The sequence below is a fragment of the Pararge aegeria genome, chromosome 4, assembly GCF_905163445.1.
Source record: "Pararge aegeria chromosome 4, ilParAegt1.1, whole genome shotgun sequence".
In the NCBI taxonomy this organism is placed as follows: domain Eukaryota; kingdom Metazoa; phylum Arthropoda; class Insecta; order Lepidoptera; family Nymphalidae; genus Pararge; species Pararge aegeria.
The window spans coordinates 18,216,385-18,243,624 of NC_053183.1; the positions used below are offsets into that span (position 1 = coordinate 18,216,385).

Here is a 27,240-nt window from a genome sequence, read left to right on the forward strand (position 1 = left end):
AAATCGCGCGCGATTGTAATTTCTCACAGTTTACGAATATATGGTTTTAAAATAGGATGCACATTAAATATTAGTTTATAAAGTTATTTAAACTGTTTATTAAATTTTATCCCTAGACCAAGCTCGAAAATGAATGAGGACATTAATGTTACTTTTATTATCCCCTTAGCTTGTAGTAATGAAAATGAATGTTCCGATGAAATGCAACTCGCTTTTACCGTAAGTGCCCAAATATTTATAAACACACAAACATACCGATAACCGCTCCTACCTATAGCCTTACATACTTTCAAATATCCTTATCTTCGAGTTCTCGTTAGAACATCCATCATCCCAATGAAATAGAGAATCGGAAGAAGCTTTCTAAGGCTATCAGTCTGTTAGTTTCTTGAAGCCTTAGGTTAATTCCAGTCAGCGCTTCCAAAGGTTGTTATACCTCATGGTTACACTAGCGACTATAATGGCTCCTAAAACCTTAGCAACTATAATACCCTGTAACCTTTTTGTAGTTAACTTTTATCAAGTAGAACAGAATCTTCCTCGTCATTATTGTATTTATGACTACTACTATCCTCTCTCACAACTATCCTCATCTGAGAGGTTTAAGGCCTTCAATTCAGTTCTTGATTATGGTTTTTATCTGTGTCAACTGGGCACAAGGTACCTCACCAATGTCTTGTAGATGGAGATGGCACATAGGAGATCTGATATCTTTTTAGTTGTGCACTCTTGGCAGAGTGGTTGTGGCTGCTGAAACATATTGCATGGCGTTAGGCATCATTGGATCGCACAGCTTCCTGTGACATCATCTGATATATTATTATCTATAAAATATTAAAAAGTTAATTTTTAATATGTTTGTAGAAATATGTATTATTATTAGATAGTTGTAATTACATTATTGTTAGTCCCAACCTTAAAATATAATGCCTCACAAAGAAATGTGGAATAATGGCATGGTAGTTTATCATTGTTTTATCATGCTCTGACATTTGATACATGCTCTCAGTTCAAGTGTGACAAAACACTGTATAACTATTCCTATTTTATACCACATTTTCATTCATATTTAGAAAGACCTTTTATGTTCCTGATTTTTGTCTGATATTGTAGGAGACTTTAGCTATACTGTGGAAGCTTTTCAAATTAGGTATAAATTTATATGAGCATTATATTGATTTAAGGCATGTGAACAGCACAGTGGAGGTGGAATCAAAGCTCAGTGGGTCCATCAGACCAAATGGAGAACATTTGAGGGGCTGACGAAGAGAGATGTGTTGGTGTTGGCAGAATTTGAAGGGGAGTTTTATGAAAAACTGAGAAACACTAAATGCTTGTATGTATAAGTCCTATCTATTTTTCATGCACCTGGATAAAGTTTTTTATTTACTCTGAGAAATGTTATAAGTTAGAGAAATGAAAGCATACTCTACATGTAGGACTGCCAGAAAAGAGATGTTTAATGGGATGTGTTGCCTTCATTCAACTTGGCATTCAAATTCAACGAGGCTACAGAGTGTATGTAAATAGAACTGAGGCATTTTATTTCTTTCATATAAATACACTTCTTCTTTTGTATGCAGCTCAGGTTCATATGGTCTCTGAACTTACTTAAACCAGTTACAATCTATTGTAACAATGCTGTCCAGGCATAAAAACATTAAAGATACAATAAACTATGACTACTATGGTACTAAGATGAGTGATTAATATTTTTGTGAATAATATACATAAATACTTATTTATATATATAGATAAACATCTAGACACTGTAAACAAGTTATTTTAAAATTATAATTAAACAGGTTTTTTATTGTAGTTTGTAAATGGAGCATAAAATAATTTCATTTTATAATTATTTTTTACTAATATACAATATTTTTTTAGGCTAGTTGGTCCCAGGTGTTTATCATGTTGCTTAATGGAAGGATCGCCCATCCCTTCAGGGCCAGAACCTGTATTCACTATTGCTATGAGAGGCCTGATAGTTACCGCAAGTGGCATGACTAAGCAGCAGAAGGTAATACATTTCACACCATTTTAAATGTATGCTATAAATGTGTAAGGCGTCATGTGGCATATGTGGTAATGTTAGTTGGATTAGCTACTTATGTATATAATTTTATGTGAAAGAAGTTTGAAGATTACTTGTGCTAGTAAAATAGATTGCAGGACAGTACAGAAGAAAAATATATTTGGCAAAATAAAATGACATTAGAAGCAGTCAAATTAAGTGCTAAAGAAAACAATATGTAAAAAAAAAAAAAAAAAATTATTATAACTTTTTCCTGTAATGACAAAAATGTAAGATGGGAATAAATAAATAAATATTGTATAGGCTCTCAATGTAGTTTCGTTTATGAATTTTTATATTGTACATATACTACATACCATTTGTAAAGTATTCCTTAGATAATGAGCTTTCAAATATGTTTATAATTCACAATTCCTCGCAACTTAGTGCAGCTTTTTTTATTCTAAAAATCCTTTAGAAACATTTCTATTCCTGGGTTAAAGTTGTCCATCTCCAGGTTACACCTAAATGCAAAACAAGCTTTAAGGCTATATTTTCAAATCCCCCAGGAATATCACTCTATTAACTTTGTGTAAAAAGTTTGTTATGTCCAGTGGCGTGCGCATGGTATGCAGATGATATAAAATGAAGAATATCTCCAGTACGAGTTATAAAAAACTTAAGGATAAAAATTGTAAGAGTTATAAAAGGCCTACACTCAAGTATTTATATACTGGATATTTTCTTCATTTTATATCATCTGCCATCTGCATACCCTGTGCATACCTTCTATGCACACCACTGGCTATGACCACCTCCTGGATTCAAGCTGTATATGTGGCAAATTCTATCATTATCAGTAATTTGGTTTTGCAGTGTGGTTGAGCCAAACAATATATTATGTTCAGTAAATTAGTATACAAAATGTAAATGAAAACCGAAATAATACTTCACAGGCTTTGGAGGTATATTATTTACTGTGTCTGAGTCTTATCTGTGGAACCGAAAACATTATCTGTGAAGTTTTTGAGTAAACCACTACCATACATGTTTTTCCTGAACGATATCTTATAACATAACTTGCAAAAATTAAAGTCTTGTGTCACCTGTCACTTTGCTAGGTACGCGTCTCGTAGCGTAGGTACTATGCGCGTGTCAATCTCTTATCTTCAATAGGGTTGTGATAAGTAAACACTTACAATGCTTTGAATTCGTTGGTATGGAAGATTAAATAGGCTTCTTTTGATTTTATGTTTTTATCGTGAAATATACCTATTTATGCATCATTCCAGATTATTTCGTAATTCGGTTACACAATTATGTAGACACTAGCTGACCCGTGCAACTTCGTCTGCACCAAATCGGTTATTACCGAAAAACAAGAATAATATGACATTTTCTAAAAATGAATCCTAGCTAGATCGATTTATCGCCCCCGAAACCCCCTGTATACTAAATTTCATGAAAATCGTTGGAGCCGATTCCAAGATTCCAATTATATACATATTGCTTGTTTAAAGATATGTAAACATATGCAGTTTACATAATTGTTAGGTGATGGTGATACAAACAACATTTCTGTAAATATTTTCAGGCAAACATAAAAAAGAAAGTGCATTGGATGGGAGGACAGTATAGTACAGTTTTGGCCGAGGATACAACACATCTTATATCCAACACGGTGCTCTCTGACAAGTACATTGTAAGTATAACTAAAGTGCGGCCAATTTATCCGCGGACTAAATGTAAACAAACACACGTCAGGCTGTTCAAATTCAAAATTTCTTTATTCATGTAGGCCTATCACAGGCACTTAAGAAGCGTTCATACATATTTGTTTACATAATTGTAAGGTGATGGTTATAACTTCGTTCGCCAACTTAAATCTAAAGCTACGAGGGTTCCAAACGCGCCCTGGTCTAAGAAGAGCCCACAACAAACTTAGCCGGGTAAATAAAAGATTCACTTAGTGAAGGGGTAAACAACATTTTAGTCTTCCGCAAATATATGTAAAACATTATAAGAAAATGTGTTAGAAAGGTATAATTTACTTCTAAAATACTAGAATAACCTAATCAAAGCCTAACTAAATTTGTTTGTTTACATTTAGTACGCGGATTAATAACTTTCTTTCTCTATGTCACTTGTCGCCGATGTCATTGTTTAGTTGCGCTTTTTCGTATAAGTTACATACATCATTAGCTAGTGATATTTGCATATCGTTTGCGAAAGGTGCGGAAGTCATTTGTGGGATTGAGTATATGCTTTTATAATATGACTCCCAAGGTAATTTTGTACCTGCCAGTTTAAATAATTTGTTAAAAAACATTGTATAAATCGTGGTTACTAAACGATTGATGAATTTCTTAACGACAAGGCTGCTTGGAAGCAGGCTCCGCTATCATCTCTCACAAGATAGAAAATTTAATAGATTGTAAACTGCAAAAATGATGTTGAAAAGAGCAATCTCCTGAGTTTCTTGCCGGCTCTTCTCGGTGGAATCTGCCTTCTGAACCGGTGGTAGAGTCACTACAAACAGACTGACTTGATGTTGACAAAAGTGCTTATAAACTGGGATACTTGAAATAAATAAATTTTGAATTTCATTCTGGAGAGACTATTCCTTTTCTTATACTTTTATGTGTACAATAAAACTACAACATTCTACAAAAACGAGACAAAATATAATATTAGTATAAATTAATAACTTTAAATAATTTGGATTAGACATAGGGCAAAAACGCATAAATGTCAAAGTCAAAGTCAAATATTTCTTTATTCAAATAGGCACATAGATGGCACTTTTGATGTGTTATTATATACAAAATGTGTACATAGCAGTGAGTAGTGATGGCGATAACTACAATCGTAAACTTAAAACTAAAGCTACGAGGGTTCCAATCGCGCCCTGGTCTAAGAAGAAGCCCACAACAAACTAAGCCGGGTGTTCTTTTTGTTATCACCATCTCACATTGTCATTAGAAAATATTTTGCATATTTTGAAAATATTTTATAATGCGTTATGCTATGGGTTTTACGAGAAGGACACACTCAGTATGAGATGAGTTTTTGTTTTCACCACCAGGTGGTAAAGTCCCTGCAAATCACGAGTGAATAGGCATCTACTAAGCGAGCTCACTCCACTATAGGCTTTTTATTACGCCACTTTAATAACTACTGCAAAAATTTGAACACAAGAAGTAAGAATAAACTTACAGTGTAAATATTCTAGCCATATGACATTGACATCTTGGAGATGTCTCTTAAAAAGTTCAAAGTTTGTATTAAACGTAAGCTTATAGAAAAGTCCTATTATAGGACTATGTAATCGATAAAATAGCTCTGATGGGAATTATTGCTCTAACCAGATTGCTCTTCTAAAAATTTTAAATGAGAATATGAGATGTTAACAAAAGAAAACACCCGGCTATGTTTGTTGTGGGCTTCTTCTTAGACCAGGCGTTTGGAACCCTCGTAGCTTCAGTTTTAAGTTTACGAATATGGTTATCGCCATCATCTCACTACCGTGTGTTTCTCATGTAGTGTACGCATCAAAAGTACCATCCATGGGGCCTACTTAAATATATATATTTTTGACTTTGACTTTTAACCCCAGATAGTAGTTTTGAGAACACTTCAGATGGGGGATTGTGCCACAAATTGCAAGTGGTAGAATTGATCTGGTATTGCGCTCCAGATGGTCCTTTGTGCTACTGCGATCACCAATCTCCCACTCACACGGATTTGTGATCGCAGTAGCACAGTTCTGTTCTAAGTAGCTGGGCATTCATCATCATATCAACCCGTTACTGGCCCAATACAGGGCACGGGTCTTCTGCCACAATGAGAAGGGGTTAAGGCCGTAGTCTACCACGCTGGCCCAGTGCGGATTGGTGTACTCCACACACCTTTGAGTACATTATGTAGAACTCTCAGGCATGCAGGTTTCCTCACGATGTTTTCCTTCACCGTTGAAGCAAGTGATATTTTAATAACTTAAAATTAGGACTAGGAATCTGGGCTGGCATTCGCTTGCATTGTTGTTTTCAGTGTCTTTCAGTAACTGGGTGTTTATATGTATGTTATAAGTATTTATGTATATTATTCATAAAAATGTTCATCAGTCGTCTTAGTACTCATAACACAAGCTACGCTTACTTTGGGGTTAGATGACGCTGTGTGAATTGTCGTAGTATATTATTTATTTATTTTATTGATTGTTGTCTCACTAAATTTCGGTTTTTGCTTGTAGAAAGCAGTGGAAAGAGGTATACCAGTAATGAACGAGACGTGGCCGGACGCCGTCTGGGAAGCTTCCATGCGACTCAACGTGAACGGGTCGTCCACTGACTTCGAAGGACATAGATTACCAACGTTTGCTAATTTACAGGTGATAATCAAATAATAAATACTTAGACTAGACAAACGAGAGAGTTACAAGTTTAAAAAAATAAACTGTTTTTGTAATATCACCATCATATCAATCATTATCAGCCCACTACAGGGCACGGGTCTCCTCCCACAATGGGGTTAAGGTCGTAGTCCAATGAAGTGATATCTACTTGAATACAGATATTTTAGACTTTGACTTGAACATGCGTGCGCGCATGCCCGTTAAATGACTTAGCATTTTTCAAGTTGTCGAATATTTTTTAGGTTACCACAACAGGAATATCGAAGAAGGAAAAGCTTCTTACAATGAAGCTCATAAATGAAAATGGTGGAACATTCACGGGGGCCTTTCAGAGCGAGGTCACAGACATCGTCGTGCTGACGAAGTAAGATCATCAACCCACTATCGGCCTACTACAGGGCTCGGGTCATCTCTCAGAATGAGAAGCTTTTAAGCCGTAGCCCACCACACTGGCCAAATACGGATTGGTGGACTCCACACGCCGTTGAGAACATTATGGAGAACTTTTAGGCATGCAGGTTTCCTCATGATGTTTTCCTTCACCAATTAATGAAAGTGATATACAACGTGTAACGAAATTATGTTGAAGAATGCATAAGTATATTTCATAAGGAGTCACCCTGTAAAAATATTAAACCAAACGAAGCATATTTATTTTTTCATACAAACTAATTAAAAACATTCTGATTGTTTACTTATGACAACCCTATTGAAGATAAAAGACCGACACGTGCATAGTACCTACCCTACGCGACGCGTACCCAATAAAGTGACAGGAGTCGCTTAATTTTAATTTTGCATGTGATATTGGATAAAATATTGGATAGAAGCAGGCGTTGCTTTGCGGAAATCCATAATATATTATGAAAATTAAGGCATCGGCATTCCTTTCGTAGAGACCGAATTTTAGCCCCGGCACGCACCACAGGTTTTCGGAGTTATGTGCGTTTTTAATTTAAACAATTTTTATATCACTTGCTGTAATGAACCGGTCGACAACGATGATGAATGATAAAATCGATATAATAGGAGGGTGGATGTTATTCTATCACGTTGATGTACACAGAGAGGGAGTGGGCAGCGAAAAGTACAAAGCGGCACTGGAATACGGCAAAGCGTGCGTGCTGCCCGCATGGGTAGTGGACTCTGCCGCTATGGGAGTGGCTTTGCCGCTCGCAAAGTACAAAGTCGCCGGCGCGTCTACTTCCTCGCCCCTCGCAGAGCATCGCGTACCTGACATGAGTAAGCTTTGTTCCGTATACTTTAAAGAATCATGGGTAAATGTTGAACGAATGGTCAGCGAAGGATAAAGGTACCTTTTTTCGAAATACAAAGTTCTTGCTACCCGCTTGGGTAGCGGACATACAGAGTGAATAAATGACAAATTCGCAAGGATTATTATAAGGAAACATGAGTTAATGATGAACGAATGGTGAGCGAATCATAGAAGAGTTATATGTTAATACAAAGCGGCATAGAGTCGCCGGCGCCTGTACATTTTCGCCCCTAAAATAGCATCGCGTTTCCGATATGAGTAAGTTTTGTCCCGTATATTTTCAAGAATCAAAGAGTGAATGATGAACGAATGGTGAGCGAATCATACAAGATTGAAATACAAAGCGTACTACTACAATACGACTAGGCATACTGCGCAATTGGTTTTTGGGAATCTGCCGCTATGGGAGTGCCTTGCTGTTCGCAAAGTACGGAGTTGCAGGCACCCTTACTTCCTTGCTCCTCGCAGAGTATCGCATTCTGATATAAGATACGTCCCGTATTTTTTCAGGAACCCGGAGGTGAGTGAATGATGTGTGCACGATGAACGAATTGTATGCTAGGCATACCATTCGTTCATAATAATGTTTCCAAATTTGTTCAATGAATGATGTGTCAATTATGAAAGAATCATCGGTCGAATTGTTTTGGAACTGTTGTTTTAAATAAAAATAGCCTATGATACTCTCCGTCCTTTCAAATATCTCTATCTAGAAAAAAAATACTTTTGCTTAGTTAGGCGATAAAGAAAGGACAAAGCGCATATATAATATTAGTAAGGGTAGTGAGGGGATCATAAATGAATGGTTTTAACGGAATTATTATGCAAAAAAATTGTCCACAGGTCTAAACTTTTCGCGTATAACGAATATCCGGCCTCCTAATAATTTCGTAGACGAAAGTAGATCGGTCGATATAACAACATTGTCTGCAAGAATGAAGGTATTTAAACAAATATTATTTTATTCAAAACAAATGTATAAAATATCTTTTTTTCTCATATATAGTTTAAATACAAAAATTGCATGTAATTGTATATATAAGTTACACATTCGCTCATACTCATCATATTAACCCATTACCGGCCCACTACTGGGCACGGGTAATAGCTTCACGGGTTCATAGCTCAATATTAATTTACCGTGAGATGGTGATAACAAAAAAAATACTCGGCTAAGTTTGTTGTGGGCTCTTCTTAGACCAGGGCGCGTTTGGAACCCTCGTAGCTTTAGGTTTAAGTTGACCAACGAAATTATCACCATCCCCTTACAATTATGTAAACATTTATGCATGGACGCTTCATAAGGGTCTGTAATAGGCCTACATGAATAAAGAAATTTTGAATTTTGGTCTCCTCCCGCTATGAAAAAGGTTAAGGCTGTAGTAGTAAAGGTTTTAAGATGTGAAACGCCCTCCCGGCAACTGTGTTTCCTGCCACGTATAATTTGAGTACCTAGACTAGAGTAAATAGGCTTTTTCTAGGCATGCGTGCTCCAACCTAGACCTCATCATTGCTTTCTAACGGGCATGATTGTCGTCAAGCGCTGGCGCTGATCGTTAACAAAACAAAAAGACCACCGGCGCTGGCCCAGTGCGCAATTGATGGACTCACGCCTTTAAGAAAATTATTTAGAGCATGCAGGATTTCTCACGATGTTTTCCTTCACAGTGGAAGCAAGTTATATTTTAACAACTTAGAACGCAGGTAACAGAAAACTTAGGGGTATCTGGTCGAATGCGACCTCGGTCGATAGTAGCGTGTCGGAAGCATTCCATACAGTGGTCCGGGTCAAGGATTTCGCCGTATCTGTCCTTCGAGTAGGTAACCGCTCTCTTGTCTTTTCCTTCAACCTGTCCTGGCACCACCAATCGTTCAATCGAGCCCTCATTCCTCGAGATTTAGCCAAAAACTGTAGAAGAAAGTGTTCGATTTATATTGAGTTATTTCAAAATGTAATGCAGTCCAAGAGACCTTTAAAAGGAGTTTCCAGCACCACATCTCTAAGGCATTGATTTTTTGACGGCCTTGTTATCTTAGTGACCAAGTCTCTGCTCCGTATAAACATATTGGAAAGACAGACATTCCTCTTAGGCAGGCTTATCTATGAACATTATATAACGATCATATTTATTTTATTTGCAGCTATCACAAGAGAGCAAAAAGTCATATGACACATCGATTGACAAGGAGATGTTGTCGGAGTTTGAGAAGTTCGACATGAGTTGCATTAAGAAAGCTGGACCTATTTTTGATGGATTCTGTGTAATTTATTCATATTTGTTATAATATAATAGTCAATACTGTATTGTTTTAAAATTAAATTAATTAGCTTGGTAAATGGCACATATTTTTTCTTGTAATATGTAACGGAAAAAAATCGTAGCAGTGGGTTATTCTTAGGAGTTAAACATATATGTAGGTACCTACCAAATTTTCTTGTCGATCTTTTTAAAATATACAACTCCGTAGTAAAGTCTTATTTTTTCTTACCTCTTATAATTTAAACAGTATTTCCGTTACTTTTTAGTGTAAAGATTATTTTAAATTGTAATGAAAATAATAAAAAAACACTTTCATAGGGAAAACCCCTTTTTATTGAGTTTGTTTTTATTTATTATATCGCAATAGTTTTTATAAATATTTTTCTTAACATACTTTTTTTCTAAATAGTAATGAAAAGATTGTTTATATTATGAGACAAGTTAGAAAAAGTGGAGTATACATTGATTTGATCTGTCTAATAAGGTTTAGCCAGCATCGTTTGCACCGCACAGCAATATAGACATCGCATTACAATTTTTTTAATTTCTTGGGTTTCCCCGTCTATAAAATGCACGTTTACAATATAAACACCTTCTTCCTAAATCATTTTATCTATTACTGATAACTGCATTAAAATCATTTACAACTATTTCGAAACCTCTCGACGGCCGATTGGCGCAGTGAAGCAGCGAACCTGCTTTCTGAGTCCAAGGCCGCGGGCTCCATTCCCACAACTGGAAAATGTGATGAACATGACTGTTTTTCAGTGTCGGAGTGTTTATCTGTATTTTATAAGTATTTATGTATATAATTCATAAAATTATTTATCAGTCATCTTAGTAACCATAACAAAAGCTACACTTACTTTGGGGCTAGATGGCGATGTGTGTATTGTCGTAGTATATTTATTTATTTATTATTATTTAATGTAAAGATGAAGAAGATGAATCTCAATGTTTTGTTTTTTTTATCCAGATCTGGATAACGGGTCTCGAGGGTGTGTGCCGGGAGCGTGCGGCGGCGTGCGTTTCGCGGTGCGGCGGCGTGCGGTACGACTGCCCGCACGAGCGCGTGACGCACGCACTTGCGGGTACGGGTGCGGCGGCGAGCGCGGCGCTCGCTGCGTTGCCCAGTGTACCAATCCTAAGTCCTCTGTGGTTGCTACGCAGCGTTCTTGCAGGGAAGGCGTTGGATGAAGCTGAGGTGTGTTACAGTGTATAGGAAACAGTGGGAGGCTTCGTGCATGGCGGACGGGGTTTTTTCGGATTGTTCTTTTCCGTTTTGGCGAGGATTGTTGTTTGTATTTTACATGTTGTAGTTTAGGTGTCGGTCTCATAGTGGTTGGCTGTGTGTATGGCTAAGTTCTTTTAAAATATTACAAAGGTTTAAAATTTACAATAGAGTATTTTAAAGAACTTGCCAATATGGGTAGCTAGCTGCTGTGGGAATGGCGCACCGGTCCTTTTCGGGGCGAGTTTGCGGTAGATTTGAGGAATGCTCCGTCATGTACGAAGATTTCCGCCCTTTTCGTTAGTCGATTTCTCCTGATGTTTTATATTTTAAGGTTCCCTAACCTTTATAAAACATATATATATCTGACATTGGCTGAGTCTGTGTAAAGCCAGAAGAAAAAATACAGTGTATAGCTGTCTCGTAGGTAGAGTGCGTTTACCGTTTACCTGCGTTGAGGTTTTTTTTTAAATCTTAGTTTATCTTCGCACGTTCGGGAATAACATCCAAAGTTGAGCATAAGCTACCTAATAACCGAGGGAACATACCGATACCGACGTATGAGATAGCATAATGGTGCAATACCAAATTTCTAAAAGTCCAAGAAGTTTTGAGAGTCCGAATATTCAAAAATGCTGTCACTAGTTCTATTGAAATTTATTGTTAAAATTTTAAAAATATTTGTATAATATACATGGGTATTTGTTTATATGCAATCGTGATCTTTCGAAGGATATTATATATTATCTTGTATAATCTTATAAAGCATTTTTCCTTTCACCTAAATATAATTCTTCATCCCAATAAGCTATTTCCGAGATACACAATGTTTACTTTCGAGAATTGTTTGTCGATATTATTATATAGTTATTAGATAATAATGGTGCATTACCAAATTTTGAAATATTTGTATTTGTTTATGTGCAAACGTGATCTTTCTGAGGATATTAAACACTATAATAGACAGTATCTAATATAATCCTAAAAGGCATCCCAATAAACTAATTCCGAGATATACAAAGAAAAAATTGAAAAGTCTATGTTATAAGATAGTTATTAGATTAAGTCTCCAAAATGGCATATAATATGTTTTCATCTTATGGAGAAAGTACAAGCATGCACCTATGTATGCAGTATCTAATTGAGAAGAAGATCACAACACCGGTCAAATCGAGCGCTCGGAAGGCGCGAATCGAACCGGCGTCCCCAATGAGCAAGCGGAACCTTCAGCTACTGAGGCATGGGCCCCTCGACCTGCCGCCTCCCGCTCCGGAAATAGTGGAGCCGCAAGAACATCAAGACGAAATAGTTAATCATTATCTGAGTCGTAAGTTCTACAATATTTGAATCAATAGCTGCCAATTATAATTTATCTTTCTCTTATCTCTCAGGTTTTTTGAGGTAGGCTCAATATGGCCAATATATCCTCTTTAAACTTGAAAAAATCCTTTTTTTTTTAATTCCACTTCAAGTAAGCCCTCGACTGAAATCTCACCTGGTGGTAAGTGATACAGTCTAAAACAGCGGGTTAAATTTTAAGGAGTATAGTAGTGATACCCCCTGGTTTCTACGCGACATCGCACCGGAACTCTTAATGGCTTAGCGGCACGTCTTTGTCGGTAGGGTGGTAACTTGCCACGGCAAAAGCCTCCCACCGGACCAGACCATAGAAAGTTCAGAAATTATAAATTCCCAAATTGCAAGCGTTCTCTGTTCTGCTACTACCATCTATAGACCAGCAGTTTTAATACTGGCTGTTCATGTATGAGGCTTTACACCTACGCCTCAAGGTAATTGACACAGTGCGTCTTTAGTAGGACGTGTTTTTTGCATGCCCTGCAAAGTGTTGTTTTTTTTCTAAGCAATAGCAAAAAATCTCTACTAGATCAACAGCATTTACGAGTACTTAGAACCCAGTAAAATACCACGCAAAAGTTTTTGTTTTAAAAGGATGTATTATTTTATTTTTGTCACCATTGTTTTTGATAGAAATAGTACCCGAGCCGCAAGAGAAGACCCCAGAGCCGGTTGCACCGCTCGAGCCTTTGCAGGAACAACCGGATGTCACTGATGATATGGCCGATGAACCCACTGAAGAGGTTGAACAGATATTCAGAGGTATTTAAAACAAATTTAACTACTAAGGCTAATTTTGGCCAAATGAAAACGACATTATAAGTGAAGAGTTTCATCATATCGACCCATTACCGGCCCACTACAGAGCACTGGTCTCCTCCCACAATGAGAAGGGGTTATAGTATGTTGCCTTATATTGCCTTCAAGCGTGGCTTAAGATGACACTAAAGTAAAAGTTTCACTGCTTAAAAGTTTCTTGCGTTACATAATGTCTGGAAATGCTACTCGTAATATTGTGTTGCCTACTATTGAGAAACTATCACCCTTTGAAGCCATGCAGCAAGGCAAGAAAAAAATTATTTGTTAATCAATTTAACTCTCTATCTCTGGAAATATCATCTCCAAAAACCATTTTTGCATAAGTGGTGTTAAATTGCAGCGCGACTTAAAAAGGTAACTTTCTTGCCATACGGTGCGAGATCTGAGCTTAGGGCGTACCACTAGAAATATTATACTATGTTTTCGGAATTGGTTTTAGGCATTAAAATTGAAGTGCACGGTCTCGATGAGGAAGCGATTTGCGAGATCGGTGCAGAGGTGGCTGCCGCTAGTGGGCTGCTGGTGGCGTCTGGTGCGGGCGGGGACTACGTGTTGGTGCCGTTGGACTGGGATGCCACGTCGCATATTGAACATATCACAGTGTTTTGGATCGTAAGTCTGCCTTCCTAGTTGGTCAAGAGGTAGGTATTGGTGAATGCGTGCACGTACTTTGCGGAAACTATGGTGTCTCCAGGAAACTGGTCTGTTTCCGGAAAAGTGTGTGATTCACTTCCGGAAACAGGATAGCTGATTGCTCTGCTTCTGGAAGTGTAAGTGGGACTTGATGGCAACTCATCATATGAACTAAATCCTAGAGAGCGTAATTTTAAGTGAACACCTCTGTGTTATTCTGATTCCCCACGGTGCCCACCATTGTGCGTGACTGATGAGGAGTGTTGAGTGGGTGGAGTCGTGTGTTTAGAAGTTGGTGAAGGTCTACTGTCTAGAGGTTAGACGTGTTCGCTCTAAAATCGGTGTCCATGGCCTTGACAAGGTAGCGATAGGCTATGCTGGTGCATAAATGGCTGTTGGTTGCGACTGGGATCAGTGTTTGGATCGCGAGTTAACCGTAATCTAGTCTTAGTGACCAACCCATCTTTCTTCATCCTACCTGCGTCGTTGGTCTAAATGGTTTTTTTCTGTGCCTTTCTCCCGGAAAGAATGCCACTAACTGCTCAGCTTCCGGAAGGGTATGTGGTACACGATGGCAACCCACTTAACCCCAGAGAGTGTATTGTGCAGGATTTAGCTTTAAACCTGGGTGCTCACACTTGCTTATACTCTCTTAGGCAACCCATGATACCCTGTAAACCTCAGAGCGTAATGAGGTTTTTAGTGAACACCTCTGTGCTAATGTAATGCCCACCATAATGCGTGAGTGGAGAGTCAGTGTTGAGTGGGTTACTGGAGTACTGAGTTTAGAAGGTCTAGGTTAGACGTGTTCACAGAAAATATCACTCTCTTCAACGGTGGAGGAAAACATCGTTCGGAAACCCGCTTGCATAGTTCTCCATTTAAAGGAGTGAAAAGTCTAACAATCCGCACGTGACAAGCGTGACCCTTCCCATTCTGAGAGGTGATCCGCGGCTCTTAGTGTGCGGATACAATTATCCGCCAATGCTGATAATGATTAATGATAATCTCACAAAGCTTATTTACACAAGCTTATTTCTGGCTGTAATCGTGATCAAGATATTTCTTTTGTTACAGAAAGACTGTCTCTCGCAGCAAGAATTACTACCGATACAGTACTATCATCGGCCTGTGAAGTTGCCTCAGTGGGAAGGCCCCGGACCTTTGGAGGGCGTGGTGGCGAGCCTCAGCACGTACAGCGGATTTGAGCGTGCGTTTCTGGACGAATTGGCCAAGTTATTGGGAGCCGTGTGAGTAAAATTACATCCTTAAATACGGGGTCACATTAAAATGGCCAATATAGATAGATACTATTTCGGGTATTTGAAGTTAAAAGTATTCGGTATTCAAGTGAGATTCTTAGAAGTTGATACAAGTTTTTATAATAAAATTTCAACTAATGAAGGCCAAGGTCCAAGTCCTGATATTTATTTGTTTATATAGTACCAAAAAAAAATAAACAAAAAGAACAGGACCTGCAAAGGACAATTTATCCCTGAAGAGATTTCTTCTAGAAGCTTTCGAATGTAACAAAAATGGAATAGCAGAGCTGAGTAGGTTCTTACAGAAATAACTGATACGAATAGAACACAGATATAATAATCTTAATATATATAAATCTCCTGTCACGATGTTTGTCCGCGATGGACTCCTAAACTACTGAACCGATTTTTAAATTAAATTGGCAAACCGTGAGCAGTCTGGTCCAACTTAAGAGATAGGATAGCTTAGATCTTTAAGTAAAGTCACAATTTTATTTTATTGCAAATTATTTGTCTATAATTAATTGACAGTCACATGTTATATATATATATATATATATATATATATACAACTATGCTCATTTAAGGCTTAGCGATACTGAATACTTTAAAAACAAAATCAAACGCAGACGAAGTCGCGGGCAACAGCTAGTCTTAATATATATAAATCTCCTGTCACGATGTTTGTCCGCGATGGACTTCTAAACTACTTAACCGATTTTGAATTAAATGGGCACACCGTGAGCAGTCTGGTCCAACTTAAGAGATAGGATAGCTTAGATGTTTAATTATAGTCGCAATTTTATTTTATTGCAAATTATTTGTCTATAATTAATTGACAGTCACATGTTATATATATGTAGATACTACTATAATCATTTAAGGCTTAGCGATACTGAATACGTTAAAAACAAAATCAAACGCAGACGAAGTCGCGGGCAACAGCTAGTTACTAATATAATACATGGACATGCATAGAAATAGTATAAATACCAAATATAATGTATGTATACATATATATATATATATATTCAGAATTAAAAATATGCTAATAAAATAATTATATAGAGAAGCCAAATAGTACTTGCTTCAGCCTAGACTTGTACACATTCGGGAATGAAAACCTAAGATCTGGTGTTTATATATTTAATTATTTTTTTAATATATTAGAGCGATGACATTACTTGGCATATGAGAGCGAAAGGTGGAAGGTACAACTATAAATGCTTTAAGTTTGTTGACAACAAAGAAGTTTATTTTGCTGTATTATTTGTTTCTTAGAACTCAGCTGCGTTTCTGTCGCCGAAACACGACGAACGCTATGGCGTCTACTCACCTGATATGCCCCACGCCCACGGGTGACAAATACCAGGGCGCAGTCAAATGGTCGCTGCCCGCTGTCACAGCTGACTGGCTGTTGGAATGTGCTAGAACCGGCACCAAGGTCAGCGAGTGTGGTTACCTTGTGGGAGACACTAAAGGTTAGTAATGAGTAAAATAAGTTAGTGACATCGCACCAGAACACTAAATCGCTTAGCGGCACGTCAGACCATAGAAAATTCAGAAATTAGAAATTCGATCGCTCACCGTTGCTTCGGGGAGGTAGACAGTTAAAGCATTTTCATTACATTCTAGCACCAGTTATTCCCGAACAACAAGAGCCTCCTGAAGATCAAGAAGCAGAACAACGGAGCAAACAGACAAGAATAGAACAAGAAGAAACGCCAACAGATGTGATAGACAAAGAAAACGCCATGTTACCTCCAAAAGTATCAAATGTGCCACGACGGGGATCCATGCCTAGCAGAGAACAAACGCCTAAAGGGAAAATGGCTAATGGTGAGTCATCTTAGTTATTAAAGTCAAAGTCAAAAATATATTTATTCAAGCAGGCCCATAGGTGGCACTTTTAACGCGTACATTACATGAGAAGTACACGGTAGTGAGATGATGGCGATAACCATATTCGTAAACTTAAAACTAAAGCAACGAGGGTTCCAAACGCGTCCTGGTCTGAGAAGAAGCCCAGAACAAACTTAGCCGGGTGTTTTTTTTTGTTATCACCATCTGACAATGTCATTTAAAATTATTAGAAGAGCAACCTGGTTAGAGCAATTATTCACACCCAAGCTTTTTTATCGATTGTGTAGTCCTTTATACTGTAATAGGACTTTTCTATAAGCTTACATTTAATACAAACTTTGAACTTTTTAAGACACATCTCCAAGATGTCAATGGGTAGTATATTGTAGAATTGTATGCATTTTCCTTTTAACGTATTATGAATTTTATGTAACCCTAGTATATTGCACAGTAAATTTATTCTTACTTCTAATGGCCAATTTATTGCAGTCACATTTTTTCTTCAATATAGAAATTCTTCAGGCTTCCTCTCCTACAGTAAAGGAACAATATTTTGCTCAAAAAGCTTTGTTTTTTTTTAAAGTAATAATTGACGGGCCAAACAAATGGGCCACCTGATGGTAAGTGGAAAAACCATCGCCTATAAACAGAGCACAACTTCGCAGGGCATGCAAGGAACACGTTATACAAATTACCGCTCTGTGTCCATCACCCTAAAGCATAGGTGCTCAGCCTCATGGGCCGATAATAACACTGGGTAATATATCCTGTTACAAAAAAGTTACTACTAAAATTTATTTTGTAACAGCCTACATACATAGCCTAAAAAAGCAATGTCATATGTGCACACTTGGATGCAGTATACATATTATTATATAATTTGATTTTTTGTTTTATGTTTTGACGGCCGATTGGCGCAGTGGGCAGCGACCCTGCCTTCTGAGCCAAGGCCGTTGGTTCGATTCCCACAACTGGACAATGTTTGTGTGATGATCATATGGTGTTTATCTATATATAATAAGTATTTATGTATATTATTCATCAGTCATCTTGAAACCCATAACACAAGCTATGCTAAGCATACTTTGGGGCTATATGGCGATGTGTGTATTGTCGTAGTATATTTATTTATTAATTATTATAATAATTTTGTGATTGTGTTCATAGATGGAGATATGTCGCCGGCGTCTCGGTACATAGCAATGGCTCGACTAGGTTTATTTGGTGGCGATTCACAGGAGACGCCGAAGCGATTGCAAGAACTCAAGGACGATGCTAAACAAGGTATGAAAGTTATACTAAATCCTTACTTCTAATCGGTTTCTACGCGGCAGTAAAAAAAACATAATTGCTTCCGCCGGAGGTCGAACTCGTGACCTCCCACTGAGCAGGACACCCACCACAATGCTCGACAAAGTGTCAACAGAATCAAGGAAGAATTTCAATAAAAAATCCACCCAAAATTATGATTCGTGGTGCTATACCGGAACGCTAAATCGTAGCGAGATGTAGTCAACAATCCAGAATTGCTTTTGCTGGAGTTCACATAACGGAACCTCCCAGTTATAAGACTCAATACTTCGCAAGGGATGTAAAAGAAGTGTTAAGTCATTCAAGGGAAAAGTTTCATGCAAAATCCACCCAAATTTTTGATTCGTGGTATTGTACCAAAACGCTATATCGTAGCGAGACGTACGTAATAGATAAATCCAGAAATGTTTCTGTCTTGTCTCTCGCGAAGTGGTGAGTTTTATAACTGGAAAAACTCTCCACTTCACGAGACATGTCAACAAAGTGTCAAGTCATTCAAATGTCATTTTTCATGCAAAATCCACCCAAATTTTTGTTTTGCTTGATAGGCGATGCAGCATTCAGAACACCGCCCTTAGATGACGCGTTATCAACTCCGAACCTCATGAGATTAAGTCCCACCACACGGAGAAGGTTACAGGCCATCAAAAGGGGTGAAATACCTTCAGATACTCTACGGACACCTGTGGATCCATGTAAGTTATTTAATGAGACACGCTGTTGCCCGCATTGGGTGGGCCATCTACTTTGTTCATCAATTAATGCTATAAAAAGGGGGCAAATAAGGGATTAAAAGCTTGTGTGAATGTCCGTCGATCTTTTGTTTGTTACTACATCGTATTTGCGCTATTAAGTAAGAATTACTGTTGGTTGTTTAAATGATGATTTACTTCGAGAAGCTTTTTAGTATTTTATTTATTTATATATACACTTCACTCGAACACCACAAAAATAAAAAAAAAACAATGGACACAACAAGAGGTAACTTAAAAAGTAGGATACAAAAGGCGGCCTTATCGCTTAGTAGCGATCTCTTCCAGGCAACCTTAGGATTCGTAAAGCAAGAGAAACCGATTTGTGGGGTGGATTATTATTACATTCATACTAACGAATAATTATACACTAATACATATCCAGATAACAAACATAAAATAATAATAATATTGGGAATAATAGCATTGGAAATTTATTGATACTAAATGTATATCCCCAAAGTTTTATCGCAGAAAATCTATCCGTATAGTTATAAAATAAAATTCTTACAGTCGACAAAAAGACTGAAACTCCAGACAGTGCGTTCGGGGCGATACTCAGGCCCGGCTCGGGACGTCTATCGCCAGAATCTAGAAAAAGACTGTGGAAGGTCGTCCAAGATCTACCGTCCAAACAGCAGACGCCCACAGAAGAAAAACATCAAGCTACTGTAAGTTTTGCACTGTATCATCATAATCATTTAGATAACAGTTATCAAACCCTACAAGATAATACAGGACACGAGCGTCCTCTCAGAATGAGCAGGGTTTCGGCCTGTATTTCACCACAATACGCTTGCCTAATGAGAGTGTAGTGATGACCTATGGCTCCGAAACATGGTCGCTAACTATGGGCCTCATAAGAAGGCTCAGAGTCACTCAGCGGGCGATGGAGAGAGCTAATCTGTACGTGATAAAATAAGAATGTGGAGATCCGTAGAAGAACCAGAGTTACCGACATAGCTCAACGAGTCGCGAAGCTGAAGTGGCAATGGGCGGGGCACATAGTTTGGAGGAGGGATGGACGTTGGGGTCCCAAGGTGCTAGAATGGCAGCCCCGTACTGGTAAACGCAGCGTTGGTCGACCCCCGACGATGTGGACGGACGACATTAGTCGCTGGATTCAAGCGGCACAAAACCGTGGAATTTGGAACTCCCTACAAAAGACCTATGTCCAGCAGTGGACGTCTATCGGTTGATTTGATGATGATAATGAATGAGAGTTGGTAGATATCACACGCCTTTGAGAACATTATGAAGATCTCTCTGGCATTCAGGTTGTCTCACGACGTATTCATTTTGCTTAAAATTGTTCATCATCATCACCATCACCCTTAACATATTATTGCCCCACTGGGCACACGTCTCCCGGAACAGAAGGTTTAAGTGTAGGTCTAGACGCTCATCTAATGAGGGACTGTTGAACTTAAATCTGTTTGTGATTTATTATAGGGATTGACAGCGTTACGTGCTCTCAGAGGTACGAGGGTGGACAATGCCAATTTAATAATTACGGGTTGAGAACTTCTTTGCCAAATATTTGTTAATCGGAACGGATCAAAGGTTTAATCCGTAATGAAATATGCTAACGAATTTCAGGACAATTATTTTACGTGTGATATTTATGCTCGCTTAAATTTTGCGCATGAGTGGAATTCTTGTTAAACCATTTTATACTTTGAACTTACTCCATAAACAATTCTGTCTCAAGTTTTAGAGGTACATTATGTTCTGTCTCAGAGACTTATCTGTGAAACCGAATTTTGAGTAAACTACTGCCCTAGTTTTTACTGAAAGAAATCAGATACAGCCCTAACATTACATGCAAAATTAAAATAATGTGACTCCTGTCACATTATGTAGTAGGTAGTATGTAGAGTAGGTACTATGCACGTGTCGGTCTTGTATCTTAAATAGGGTTGTCATAAGAAAACACTTACAATATTTTGAATGCGTTTGTAAAGAAAAATAAATATGCTTCTTTTGATTTAATATTTTTTCAGGTTGATTATTTACGAATTATACTTATGCGACCCTCAATATTATTTCGTAATTCGGTTACACGTTGTACATAATTATTGTTTATCGTTCAGCCACTCTCCGAGATCCGGAATCGTTTTCTTGCGCAATTCAACTCTGACGCGCCGACACCTCCCTCTGAACACCACGCCGGCCCCAGGAAACTACATCTAGGGGTATGACATTTATTAATCCGATCTCTGTTTCTTTGATTTTTGTCTGTTTTTGGCTGTGGACAAAGAAGTGTCTCGAAGCGGTCCAGTACGATGCTATGTAACAAGTAACAACTGATAGAGTTTAATATAACCTTTATACCCTAACAAACTTGTTAGGATCTAACTAGACTACTATCGTCTTTTTACTTTTTAATCAAAGTTTTAATTGTAGTGGGAATTTAAAAGAGAAACAAATTAAACATATTTTTACACTAAAGGCTGAATCGTCCGGCTTTTTCCGACATACCGGTAAGGACCAAATTATTCGTATGCTTTTATAAAGGCTTTTAAATTATTAGGCTGGTAGTGCTATTCTCCTATACTAGACCTTGCTTTTGTGATATTTATGTTATTTTTCTTATAGGAAGATGCGGAAACCCCACCACCGAAAATGGCCAAGTTTAATCAAGAGCAAGTATGTTAACACAATATAATTAAGCCATTTTAACTTTTACTGTATAAGTTTTTTGAATAAAGTGATTACGCTTATATCTGCCAAAAGAGAGTGTAGGTCTATGAACCACGCGCTAGAATTAATTATTGAATTTCAAATTAAATTAATTATATTAAACCTACATCTATATTGTTATCCTTTATGATCTCTAGAGCGCAGGGGGCCTCAACGTATCAGGAGCTGACGAAAGCACAAAAAGCGCTTCAAGCACTTCAACCGCTAGCAATTCTCTTCCAGCGGTTGTTGACGTCCAGCTGCAAAAGCTGAGCGCTGCGCTCACGGGCAGGCCTAGTTTACAGCGTAAAAGGCCTCGGGACTCTACCGCAGTAAATCCAGGTATGTATTGAAACAAAACTAGAAATCAAGTCACAAAATTTACTGTAGGAAGATTCTAGAAAAAGATCACAGAACTAAATAGAACAACACAAAGAACAGAACACTTCATCAGCATCATCAACACATCAACTGATTACCGGCCCACTACAGAGCACAGGTTTCTTCCAACAATGAGAACCAGCTATACTCCACCACATTTCCACGTTTTGTCACAATTCCCACTGCGCTGGACTCCATACACTTTTGAGAACATTATGTAGAACTCTCAGGCATGCAGGTTTCCTCTCGATGTTTTCCTTTACCGTTAAAATAGGTGATATTTTCTTTTTCTTAATTTTTATTTATACAGGGTTTGCTTAATTCTGAACATGCCACCCTCATCGGAGCTACTTAAAGGATATTCATGACCGCCTACGCTTAATGGACACTTTGTATATGTGATGTGATATATATGTGATATCTGGCCTTCTTAGATGTGATATTTTAATTTCCTAAAACGCACATAACTTAGAAAAGTTAGAGGAGCATGCTGGGATTCGAAATCGGCACCCCGAAAGTGAAGTCGAGCTCCGAGTCTGCTTCACAGAACTCATCACAAATGATATTGTTCTTGATATCGTAAACGCGATATTCTTTATCACATTGCACCATTGCGTTGTTTCGAGATAAATACTATGATAAATTGGGGACTAACAAAAAGTTTACCTGCGCGATTCTAAAATTGCACATATAAATCGCTCGGCCGCACAGCGAATGAGCCAAAATTTTCATCGTGTTTTCAAAAACGTTATCTTAAACTGTTACATATAATGCGTTTACGTCAACAACGGGAATACTAACGTTTTCATAAAAGATGGGGCTTACTTTAATCGTTAAAATTGTTTTACAGTATTAGTTAAAATTGTCAGGACGTGAAGATATGTCATATAGATATACCTTCATGTCCTACAAATAAGGATTATAATTCCAAAACAAAACATTCTTTTGACTTGATTTTTGACATAGAGCTAGTTTAAAGTACGAAGAGTATGTTACTCTAGTCTCTATAGCATATAAAGCATCATTTTTATTCTATGAAAATAAACGGTTCCTACGATTTTTGTAAAAAAAATATCGTAGAAACACAGACGAAGAACGAAAACAGCCTGGATTATAAATTTAAAACAAAACATTATAATAATTTTACACCACTGTCCGCTCTCGCTTATGTTGCCCTAGTCCTAAGGTTGCCTGGCAGAGATCGCTACTAAGCGATAAGGCGACTTCTGTATTCTACTTCCATCCTTGTATTTCCATTCTTCTTTTATTTACGATTGGTAAATATTTCATTGTAGAATTAACAATATAATAATAATATTGTTTATGCGGTGGAAGTAAGGCTTTTTTTAACCATGTTTTAGGCCCAGAATTGGACGCCGGTCCAGATTCTCAACCAAACACTGTAGGTTGGGACGACACGACCCCAGCGAGGCAAGTCAAGAAATTCATGCTGTCTTCCAATGTTGACGTGAGAAAATTTATATTTTATTGCTGTTATGAATTCATTATTTAAAACTGTTTCGCTCCATTTTTCCAAAATCCATTTCCAATAGGCACTTGCGGATTTCTGAGTTCTCACCTAAGTAAGAATATAAGACTATTCACCTTCGTCTCCGACTTCGTCGTCACCGGAAGGAACTTGTTCCAGTCATTGCTAAATAAGTTTAATTAAGAGAAGAGAATTTCCACTTTACAATATATCCATGAAAATTTATTCATTCTGACAGCTTTTATTCGTATCCAAAAGGTATGTCTAAGGCACTAACTTGCCTTGTCTTCTAGTATATTCTTAGTCCCCTTTACCTTGACCTTGAGTATATTCTGACTTGACCTTGAGTTTAATCTATGATATATCTGTCTGTGCTGCCACTGATATATATTTCTCGGTAAAATGTTGTTGGGCGTTTTGGGTTTTCCAGAACCACGAAGAGATAGCGGAAATGATTCGCTACCTAGGCGGGGACATATCTGAAGGCGGTGAACTGGATTTGGAAGCGACCCATCTATTATGTTCAGCACCGGGCAGAAGTGAGAAAATGTTGGGTTCCGTAGCGGCGGGGAAGTGGGTGCTGCATCCAGCTTATGTGGCCCGGAGTCGAGCGGCCGGGAAATTCTTACCGGTAACTATATTATTGTGCTTAAAATTATGGACTAATTCCTTGTTCATTAAGCAAACTAAACCTCGCTGGCGAACCGATTTAGTGGGTTGGCTTAACGAAGTATCAGATTCAAATTCAAATTTTCTTTATCCATGTAGGCCTATCACAGGCACTTATGAAGCGTTCATACATATATGATTACATAATTTGTAAACATATATGTATGTACGCCAACTTAAACCTAAAGCTACGAGGGTTCCAAACGCGCCCTGGTCTAAGAAGAGCCCACAACAAACTTAGCCGGGAAGTATTTTTTTCTTGTTATCACCATCTCACAGTTTATTTATATTAAGCTATGAAGCTTGAGCAATTCACTGCCAAGCTTTTTCATCGTTCAAGTAATCCTTAATATTATAATAGGATTTTTCTGTAAGCTTACGTTTTATATAAACTTTGAACTTATTGAGAGACATCTCAAAGATTTCATTTGGTAATTTGTTATAAAATAATATACAATTGTCCTTCAATGAATTAGCAATTTTGTGTAGCCTAATAAACTGCACAACGAGTTTATTTTTGCTCCTAATATTAATATTGTTACAGTCTATTTTCTTTTTAAATTTTGTTATATTTTTATGGACATAAATTAAATTTTCAAATATGTACTGACTATGCACCGTCATTATTTATTTTTCATTATCTCAATTGTTAAGAGCCGTTGGCTATGTTTAAAATTTGACTATCTTTAGAATCTCGCCTAAGGTATAAAGCTAAAACACACGTTTAACGCTTATTTGTAGTATTAACTGAACTGGTTTAAAATAATCACTTTTTATGAGGAGATTTTTGTTGAAATCCAAATATTTTTTGTTTTGTAATAAACATCATCACTATGTACCTATTGCAAGCCCACTACGGGACATAAAATCTATCTTTAAATAGTCTTCAATCTTTATCTACTCTTTTCTGCGGAGAACATTTTGGAAAGGTCAAAAATTCTAAATTAGATCTGTACAATTTGGTTTAGGCTAGAGAAATGGTCAACAAAATAATTCAATAAATAACAGTGTAGTGTTTGTTGTCTTAAAGGAAGAAGAATACGAATGGGGTAATCCAATCGCAACTTGTCTTCCAACATTGTCCGGGGCGGAAAAGACCCTCGGCAGGGCGGCGCATCGCTGGCGATCTAGCCGCGCGGCTGGTAACCCGGGGCCGTTCGCTGGAATGACTGCGTTGTTACACGTGCCCGCGGCCAGGAAGCGTCTGTTGACCAGGTTACTGGAAGCTGGCGAAGGGACTTCTGTGGACGATGAGTAAGTGTCTTTATAGTCGAAGTTTTGGTGCAACTGGTAGCTCTGGACCATTTGTTTAAATGATGCCGTTATAAAACTTGCAGCTGTTTACGAGGTTGCTTGATGCTGGCGAAGGGACTTCCGTGGATGTTGAGTAGGTGTCTTTATAGTCGAAATTTTGGTAGCGCAACTGGTAGCTCTCGATCGTTATTGCCGATAAGTAGGGTAGTCGACGTCTTAGTAGCGCAACTGGTAGCTCGAGACCATTCGATAGAATGACTGCATTGTTACACGTGCTGGGACTAGGAAGAGGCTTTTGACGAGGTTGCTGGAAGCGGGCGCAGGGAGTTCTGTGGATGTTGAGTAGGTGTCTTTGTAGTCGAAATTTTGGTAGTGCATATAGTAATTCTGGACCATTATTTAAAATGATGCCGTCATAAAACTTGTCGGCATACCAGACCAGATAAGAGAAAATTCAGAAATTATAAATTCACAAAAATGACCCTGCCGGGACCTCCTAATTGAATGCACCCGTTGTGCCAGGAAGGTCATTATTATATTGAACAGCCAATGAAGTTACAGTAAAACTTTCCTTCTTTCCAGACCACCATATACAGACGACAGTATATCAGTATGCTTCGCAGATATAAAACGCTACCCTTTATCAGACCGCGACGCGGCGTGGTTCATATCGAAGCGCATACCCGTATGTCCGCCGGTGCTTCTCAGTTCTTACCTCACCGACGACGTACCGCCCAACCCGGTCGAACACTGTCTACCCGATTATAGACCTAAATGATATGTGGTATAGAGCTTATTTTACCTTTTTACTGTATTAAAGTATTCGTTTAATTTTTCTTCTTCTTTTATATCATTAATAACATCATACAAAGTAAGTTGTAAATCTGTCTGGGAAGTACTACCGCCTAAATAAGTTTGAATATCCTCTAATCTCTAAAGCCTGTTTTCTACCGCGAAAGGGGAAATGATTAGGCGGGACGGACTCCGTTTATGAGAAATATATTTGCGTTTCCGCCCACACAGAGTTTCGTCTTTTGTTTCCCACTGCAAAAGAAGAGAAATGAGCGGAGAGAGCTGAACGGAAAATGAGAAATGAAACGGAGAGCGAGTTCAGTTGGTGTTTTAAACTGGTTGCTGGGGTGAGAAAACTGCAAACGAGACCGTTTCAAAATAGTTGCCGAGACCTTGATGCACCGGACTCATTTCAAGTAGATTTTACTCGTTCGATCCGATACAAGTTATCATTGCAAGTCATTCGGATTCCTTAATGCCTAGAATTGAGCGAGTTCATTTCAACTCTTTCGGCTCACTCAGTCCTTACCGCTCGACTATTTATTGGTGGAAACACAAGTCAAGATTAAACTGTCTAGTTTACTCTTGTAAGTTAAATTGAGTCCTTAATGGGCCCGCTCCGCTCACGGTGGAAAACCGGTTTAATTGAACCGAATTTGTTAACAACTTAAAAAGCTAAAAAATATCATGTAGTGGCTAGTTGCAATTATTTTTTATTATAGAAATAAATTTTTAACCAAATTAAACTAATCGTATGGCAGATATTATTATCAGTAGAATC

The 27,240-nt window shown here is 37.9% G+C and overlaps 1 protein-coding gene across 1 annotated transcript; it reads left to right on the top strand.

Annotated features, from left to right (window-relative positions):
- On the top strand, positions 1–26,503 carry LOC120637951 (DNA topoisomerase 2-binding protein 1). The gene is made up of 26 exons (XM_039910040.1): positions 1–219; positions 1,185–1,336; positions 1,888–2,020; positions 3,609–3,716; positions 6,267–6,404; positions 6,671–6,792; positions 7,495–7,670; positions 8,548–8,645; positions 9,847–9,966; positions 10,942–11,169; positions 12,331–12,523; positions 13,186–13,314; positions 13,811–13,983; positions 15,082–15,254; positions 16,548–16,747; positions 16,902–17,105; positions 18,297–18,413; positions 18,989–19,135; positions 19,706–19,863; positions 21,286–21,387; positions 21,791–21,841; positions 22,033–22,216; positions 23,617–23,723; positions 24,175–24,375; positions 25,444–25,667; positions 26,250–26,503. Exons 1-26 carry the CDS (start codon positions 130–132, stop codon positions 26,443–26,445), a joined length of 3,924 nt encoding a protein of 1,307 aa, XP_039765974.1. The 5' UTR covers positions 1–129; the 3' UTR covers positions 26,446–26,503.
- Positions 26,504–27,240: the final 737 nt, after the last annotated feature.